The sequence below is a fragment of the Dipteris shenzhenensis genome, chromosome 31, assembly GCF_047967505.1.
Source record: "Dipteris shenzhenensis isolate YYH24624 ecotype China chromosome 31, Dip_SZ_1.0, whole genome shotgun sequence".
NCBI classification, from domain to species: Eukaryota; Viridiplantae; Streptophyta; class Polypodiopsida; order Gleicheniales; family Dipteridaceae; genus Dipteris; species Dipteris shenzhenensis.
The window spans coordinates 38,235,358-38,243,953 of record NC_141626.1 but is presented as its reverse complement, the minus strand read 5'-3'; the positions used below and the strand labels follow the sequence as shown (position 1 = coordinate 38,243,953).

At 42.4% G+C, this 8,596-nt stretch overlaps 1 protein-coding gene across 1 annotated transcript; it reads right to left on the bottom strand.

The window, feature by feature from the left end:
- Positions 1 to 359: 359 nt before the first annotated feature.
- Positions 360 to 1,073, bottom strand: LOC147881429 (putative ripening-related protein 1). The gene has a single exon (XM_087402390.1). The coding sequence runs from the start codon at positions 1,071 to 1,073 to the stop codon at positions 360 to 362; it is 714 nt and encodes a 237-aa protein (XP_087258516.1).
- Between the last annotated feature and the right edge of the window lie 7,523 nt (positions 1,074 to 8,596).

Sequence of the window (8,596 nt, the reverse complement as noted above, 5' to 3'; positions counted from 1 at the left end):
GGAAAGAAAATTTGTGCGCCCCCAGGTGATTGCTTCAATTGGATCTTCGTATGGAAAAAAGTTCGGACCAACAAAGAAAGAGATACATCCTCGTGCACGAGAGAAACAAGCTGCCGCTCTGGAAGTTTGTTGCGCAGGTAGGAGTATAGAATATTAATCAGAGCAAAGAGGAATGATATACAGCAATGACACTTCTGCTGCTGCGCAGGTGCCTCGGCAGGTGCGTACCATGAGAGAGATGAATTATATGTAAACAGGCATGGATATGATACAAGAGAATATGAAGCAAGCTTACAAGGAGCTGGACTACTTTGCTACGCTGCATATTCCTGCGAAGCGCTTGTTCTTTGGCGAGACGCTCAATTCAAGCTCCAGGTGATGCTCATCCCTCCGTAATTGGGATCGTCCTGAGACACTCCAAGAGCATCCCACACCGCTGGAGACGCATCTACATCGTGGTTGTCACAGGGTGGCTGGTAGTCGTGCTCCGCATCGCATCCATGCACCGAGTCGCACTCGTCTACAACGGTTGCCGTGACGCTATTGCCATTGCCATAGATGGTTATCTGCGTCGAGCAGCGGCTCCCCCCTGCATACCAGCCTGTGGCAAGAGCCACAATGAGTTCAGAATCGCTGTGGTAGTGGCCATCGCACTCCGAAGGGCCTCCTCCGCAGCCTCCCTTTTGGAAGCAATTCACCGTGAGGATAGCTGGAGTTGCGTCCGTTATCGGGGGCGAGCACTCGTACTGCGGATAGCGTTCGCCAGCCTTGCAGCACTCCGACTCACCGCCCTGGTTGCAAGAATGGCTTGTGCCACGAAGGTAGCCGGAGGGCTGGCACGATGACGACGAATTACCGCTGCTGCCGCTGCAGATGTGCGTTCCTACATTCGGGTCGTCCCCGCACAGGCCGTTGATGCAAGCGAGCACGCCCTCGCACTGGTTGTTATTGGTGCAGCTACGTCCGCACCCTTCCTGAGCCAGAACGCCATTCCGGCATGTGGCCAGCACGAAGATAATGGCCCCAAGGAGCCAAACGGAAGTGCAGCTCATGAGCTTCCCAGAGACAGCCATAGTAGACGCGATGCTAATTCAAGTAATGATCACCACGTATCGTCAAGGAGCAATCAATGTTCGGAAATGTCCCTATGCCGGAATCTGAGCGTCAAAGTATTAACATGAAAGTTTAAGGCAATAATCAGATGTATCGGAACAAAGATGACTGTATTTACGTGATTGAAAAGATGGTAAGCTAGATGGTCGAGAGATGATCTTTTATACAAGCTGGTTATACTTCCCGATAGAAAAAATGCTCCGATGATACGCATGCAAACCGTCAACGGTGCAGAAATAGGACGATGGGCAATGGACTTACGAATGAAACATTTATACAAGGTTACGTATTCCGATATAAAAATTGCTCTGTTGATATATGTGCAAACCGTCAACAGCGCAGAAATAGGACGATTATGGATGGACTAATTACGAATGAAACATTTAAACAAGGTTAAGTTCCCAGATAGAAGAAACGCTCCGATGCGATCTATGCAAACCGTCAACAGCCCAGAAATAGGAAGATGGACTTACTAATGGAGCTTTACTTCCTCGGAACTGCACACAGAAATCGAACTGATCAAAGACTTAGATGCTAGAGGGCTCGTTTGCTGATGGTATTTAAAGAAGTTGTAAGGGATGTGCCAAAAGCGCCGTTTGCAAGTCTGAAAGGGAGAAAAAACGTGGACTGATCTCAGATGCAAGCTGCGTCGATAAGCCCGAGGTATACAAATCTCTACTATCGATTGTCAGAACCGCGTGGTCTCCGATACATGCACTGTTAGAGTAACAGGACCGATTCCAGACAAATTAGCCCCCATTCTACAATCCGGGTCAGCAAATTAGGCAGCGTTTTTTATCAGTGGATTCGACATTATTTGCAATGTGTTCGTGGGAAAGGAAGGAATCTGTCTATCAAACACGTTTCGATGTGTTTTGATGTTATGCTTACGTTTTATACTTTATGAACTTTTCAGTGTTTTGATTATACTTACGTTTTATACTTTATGCCATCGAACACTTCTGACCACTAAAATACTTAATGCCCTTGTTATTCATCATAAAATATGATGACCGATTAAAACTTTCTTTAAGATTTCTAAGGATATTCACACAAAATCTGCCTATAATAGTGATGTTCTTTGAGGTGACAGCATATCCCCAATTTTTACTTCTCAAGGGTCTCATGAAGCCAATTGGATGAATGTAGATTGCTATATTGTATCGGTTGGCTTGTGGCATTGCTTTGTAGCAAGGAAACAAAGTTGCTCGTGCCATTGATGTTTCTAGGTAAAGGAGAATGGTGGTGTAAACATACACCATTGTAATGTTGGAGGATTTTTATTGTAATGGGACATGTTGCCCATCCTACACATCCTCTTGCTTCAATCATTGAAGCTAGATATTCGATCACTACATGACCCTCCTCAAGTGATATTTAATGTGACAACCCTTGTAGTAGCTTGTTCATCCCCCTCACTACCCCCTATTTTTCTACCAGAATTTCTTCCTCGAGGCTCTCTCCTCTGCTTACAAAGCTAGGAGTTCACCCTTATACTTTGATGGCTATGCCTTATCAAGAATGACATTGATGTTGTTTATAGTGCATTTCTAGTAATGAGGTCTATAGTGGGGAGCATGACCACAACCTTGGCATAACTATCTATCCTCATGGTTGCTCACTAGGCAACTCTACACATGAGTCTTGCCTTATACACTTGGAAGCCATGATGAGAGCAATGGCATCTCATGAGAATGTAAAAAATGCAAGTGCAAAATTTCAAAATGGTACCATCATACCAGTTAGAGAAAGATGATTTTCCATTCCTCACATTGGGAAAGGACGGCATAACCAAAGATGCAATGCAACGACAAGTCAGTTATGCTACCATGGGGGATATACAGAAAAGCAATCATTCCAATGTACATATCTGTGGACAATAAAGCATAGAGGGATGTTCAAGATGAAAATCATGGGGATAGTTAAGGTGAACTTGCCTTCATTTTCCACAAACTAAATGTCAAATTCCCTCTCTAAGGTGTTCATATGCTTTGAGGCTCCACTCTTGAGATGATGGAAACTCCCCCTCACAAAAAGAGGTCCAGTATCTCTTTTCTCTATTAACAGCAGGTTTGGGAGGACAATTGAAGAAATATTGTCCATTGGATCCACCATTGATTATAGCCAGTTTGGTGCAGGAAATTACATTTCAAGAAAGGCATGGCCATTATGCTGCCAAATGTAATGTTCATCGCAACAAAACTGGCTCTGCCCAAAAAATGTGCAGGCACTCCGCAAACTACGTCCTCAATAGATTCAGCACATTCAATTAAAATACATGAGAATTTTTTATTCTTTTACGTGGCTGAGTGCATCTTCCATTACAGAGGTATGGGCTCAATCACGGCACTATAGCCGAGTGCTTCATGTTGTCGGCACGAGGATTGCAAATCTATTCGGCAGCCCACCTAGAATGGATTCCCTGTGATGGCACACTCATCTCCCCCTTTTATGTCTTAGTCTCTTCTCATCTCATGGCTTTTTCCTATGGGATTTGCATTGCTTACATCTTATATCATCTCTTTATCGTTGCTCGCAACTTAGATGTGAAGAGAATCTAATGCATATTGTAGATAATGGATGGCAAGAATATTGCATTAGGCGGCATAGATCCACCATTGATGCACATTTGCAAACAAAGGATGGGGGAGAAAGCAATCTGCATCACAAAGGATGTGCATTGTGGAAAAGTGTGGTAAGAATAGTGAGAATGGCACACCCATCCCATAAGTACTTGATCGGATAACATACCTAGCAGCATGTTTTTTTACGGATGTGCATGACACTAGAGCAAAAATGGTATTTAATGCTCAATCGACAATGTAAAGGATATACGATGGGCACAATACTTTTCCAATGCCTCCACCTACTTGGTATTGACATGTTCTTAAAGAGGCACACCCATCCAATAAGTACTTGGTCAGATAACACACCTAAGGGCGTGCTTTTTTACGAATGTGCATATCACTAGGGGAAAAATGGTGTATAATGTGTGATCGACCATGCAAAGCATATCCGATGGTCACAATACTTTGCACGCACCTCAACCTAGTTAAAACAGACTTGCATGCAGAGTGGAGCCCCCATCTAAGAAGTACTTGTTTGAATAACACACCTAGGACTGTGTTTTTTTATGGTTGTGCATGACACAGCTAAGGCAAAAACGGTGTTTTCTGCTTGATCGACAATGCCAAGCACATCTGATGGGTACAATAATTTGCACACACCTTAAACTAGATGGAATTGACTTACATGCAAAGTGGCATGCCCATCCCATAAGTACTTGATCGGATAACATACCTAGCAGCATGTTTTTTTTACGGATGTGCATGACACTAAGGCAAAAATGGTATTTAATGCTCGATCGGCCATGCAAAGCATATCCCAAGGGCAAAATACTTTTCCTATGCCTCAACCTAGGTGGTATTGACATGTTTTGAAATAGGCACACCCATCCGATAAGTACTTGGTCAGATAACACACGTAAGGCCGTGTTTTTTTACGGATGTGCATATCACTAGGGAAAAAACGGTGTATAATGCGTGATCGACCATGCAAAGCATATCCAATGGTCACAATACTTTGTAGGCACCTCAACCTGATAAGTACTTGGTCAGATAACACACCTAAGGGTGTGTTTCTTTGCGGATGTGCATATCACTACAGGAAAAACGTTGTATAATGCATGATCGACCATGCAAAGCATATCCGATGGTCACAATACTTTGCACGCACCTTAATCTAGTTGAAATAGACTTCCGTGCAAATTAAAGCCCCCATCCGATAAGTACTTGTTTGAATAACACACGTAGGACCATGTTTTTTAATGGTTGTGCATTACACTAAGGCAAAAACGGAGTTTTATGCTTGATCGACAATGCAAAGCATATCCGATGGACATAACACTTTGCACACACCTTAAACTAGGTGGAATTGACTTACATGCGAAGTGGCATTCCCATCCCATAAGTACTTGATTGGATAACATACCTACCAGTGTGTTTTTTTACGGATGTGCATGACACTAAGGCAAAAATGGTAATTAACGCTCGATCGACCATGCAAAGCATATCCGATGGGCACAATACTTTTCTTATGCCTTAACCAAGGTGGTATTGACATGTTTTCAAAGAGACACACCCATCCGATAAGTACTTTGTGAGATAACATACCTAGGGTTTGTTTTTTTACGGATGTGCATATCACTACAGGAAAAACGTTGTATAATGCGTGATCGACCATGCAAAGCATATCCGATGGTCATAATACTTTGCACGCACCTCAACCTAGTTGAAACAAACTTGCGTGTAATGTGGAACCCCCATCCGATAAGTACTTGATTGAATAACACACCTAGGATCGTGTTTTTTTATGGTTGTGCATGACACTAAGGCAAAAACGGTGTTTTATGCTTGATCGACAATGTAAAGTATATCGGATGGGCACAATACTTTGCACACACCTTCAACTAGGTGGAATTGACTTACATGCAAAGTGGCACGCCCATCCCATAAGTACTTGATCGGATAACATACCTAGTAGTGTGTGTTTTTACGGATGTGCATGACACTAGAGCAAAAATAGTATTTAATGCTCGATCGACCATGCAAAGCATATCCGATGGGCACAATACTTTTCCTACACCTCAACCTAGGTGGTATTGAAATTTTCCCAAAGAGGCACATCCATCCGATAAGTACTTGGTTAGATAACATACCTAAGGGCGTGTTTTTTTACGGATGTGCATATCACTACGGGAAAAATGGTGGATAATGCGTGATCGACCATGCAAAGCATATCCGATGGTCACAATACTTTGCACACACCTCAACCTAGTTGAAGTGGACTTGTGTGCAAAGTGGAGCCCCCATCTGAGAACTACTTGTTTGACTAACACACCTACGACCGTGTTTTTTTATGGTTGTGCATGACACTAAGGCAAAAACAGAGTTTTATGCCTGATCGACAATGCAAAGCATATCCGATGGGCACAATACTTTGCACACACCTTCAACTAGGTGGAATTAACTTACATGCAAAGTGTGCACCCATCCCATAAGTACTTCATCAGATAACATACCTAGCAGCGTGTTCTTTACAGATGTGCATGACACGAGCAAAAATGGTATTTAATGCTCGATCGACAATGCAAAGGATATCCGATGGGCAGAATAATTTCCTATGCCTCAACCTAGGTGGTATTAAGATGTTTGCAAAGAGGCACACCCATCCGATAAGTACTTGGTCAAATAACACACATAAGGGCGTGCTTTTTTACAGATGTGCATATCAGTAGGGGAGAAACAGTGTATAATGGTCACAATACTTTGCACGCACCTCAAAATAGTTGAAATGGACTTGCATATCCGATGGTCACAATACTTTGCACACACCTCAAAATAGTTGAAATGGACTTGCATGGAAAGTGGAGCCCCCATCTAAGAAGTACTTGTTTGAATAACACACATAGGACCGTGTTTTTTTATGGTTGTGCATGACACTAAGGCAAAAACGGTGTTTTATGCTTGATCGACAATGCAAAGCATATCCGATGGGCACAATACTTTGCGCACACCTTCAACTAGGTGGAATTGACTTACATGCAAAGTGGCATGCCCATCCCATAAGTACTTGATCGGATAACAAACCTAGCGGCGTGTTTTTTTATGGATGTGCATGACACGAACAAAAATAGTATTTAATGCTCGATCGACCATGCAAAGGATATCTAATGGGCACAATACTTTTCCTACACCTCAACCTAGGTGGTATTGAAATGTTCTCAAAGAGGCACACCCATCCGATAAGTACTTGGTCAGATAACATACCTAAGGGTGTGTTTTTTTGCAGATGTGCATATCACTACGGGAAAAACGGTGGATAATGCATGATCGACCATGCAAAGCATATCTGATAGTCATATTACTTTGCACACACCTCAACCTAGTTGAAACAGACTTGCGTGCAAAGTGGAGCCCCCATCTGAGAAGTACTTGTTTGAATAACACACCTAGGACCGTGTTTTTTTATGGTTGTGCATAACACTAAGGCAAAAACGGAGTTTTATGCTTGAGCGACAATGCAAAGCATATCCGATGGGCACAATACTTTGCACACACCTTCAACTAGGTGAAATTAACTTACATGCAAAGTGGCATGCCCATCCCATAAGTACTTGATCAGATAACATACCTAGCAACGTGTTTTTTTACGGATGTGCATGACACTAGAGCAAAAATGGTATTTAATGCTCGATGGACAATGCAAAGGATATCCGATGGGCACAATACTTTTCCTATGCCTCAATCTAAATGGTATTGACATGTTCGCAAAGAGGCACACCCATCCAATAAGTACTTGGTTAGATAACACACATAAGGCATGTTTTTTTACGGATGTGCATATCACTAGGGGAAAAATGGTGTATAATGCATGATCGACCATGCAAAGCATATCCAATGGTCACAATACTTTGCACGCACCTCAACCTAGTTGAAATGGACCTGCATGCAAAGTGGATCCCCCATCTGAGAAGTACTTGTTTGAATAACACACCTAGGACCGTGTTTTTTTATGGTTGTGCATGACACTAAGGCAAAAATGGTTTTCTATGCTTGATCAACAATGCAAAGCATATCCGATGCGTACAATACTTTGCGCACATCTTAAACTAGGTGGAATTGATTTACATGCAAAATGGCATGCCCATCCCATAAGTACTTGATTGGATAACATACCTAGCAGCATGTTTTTTTACGGATGTGCATGACACTAAGGCAAAAATGGTATTTAATGCTCGATCGACCATGTGAAGCACATCTGATGGGCACATTACTTTTCCTATGTCTCAACCTAGGTTTTATTGACTTGTTTTCAAAGAGGCACACCCATCCGATAGGTACTTGGTCACATAACACAGCTAACGATGTGTTTTTTTTCGGATGTGCATATCATTAGAGGGAAAACGGTGTATAATGTGTGATCGACCATGCAAAGCATATTTGATGGTCACAATACTTTGTACGCACCTCAACCTAGTTGAAACGGACTTGTGTGCAAAGTGGAGCTCCCATCTGAGAAGTACTTGTTTGAATAACACACTGAGGACCATGTTTTTTTATGGTTGTGCATGACACTAAGGCAAAAACGGTGTTTTATGCTTGATCGACAATGAAAAGCATATCCGATGGGCACAATACTTTACACACACCTTCAACTAGGTGGAATTGACTCACATGCAAAGTGGCATGCCCATCCCATAAGTACTTGTTCAAATAACACATCTAGGACCTTGTGTTTTACAGTTGTGCATGACACTAAGGCAAAAACGGTGTATAATGTGTGATTGCCTATGCAAAGCATATCTAATGGAAAAAATAGTTTGCATATGCCTCAACCTATGTGGTGTTGAGTTTCATGCAAAGTGATGCTCCCATACCATAAGTACTTGTTCGGATAACACACCTAGGAGCGTGTTTTTTGA

What these genes read in the sequence shown, in the direction of transcription:
- LOC147881429 (XM_087402390.1), bottom strand. Translation starts at nt 1,073, where the DNA reads ATGGCTGTCTCTGGGAAGCTCATGAGCTGCACTTCCGTTTGGCTCCTT.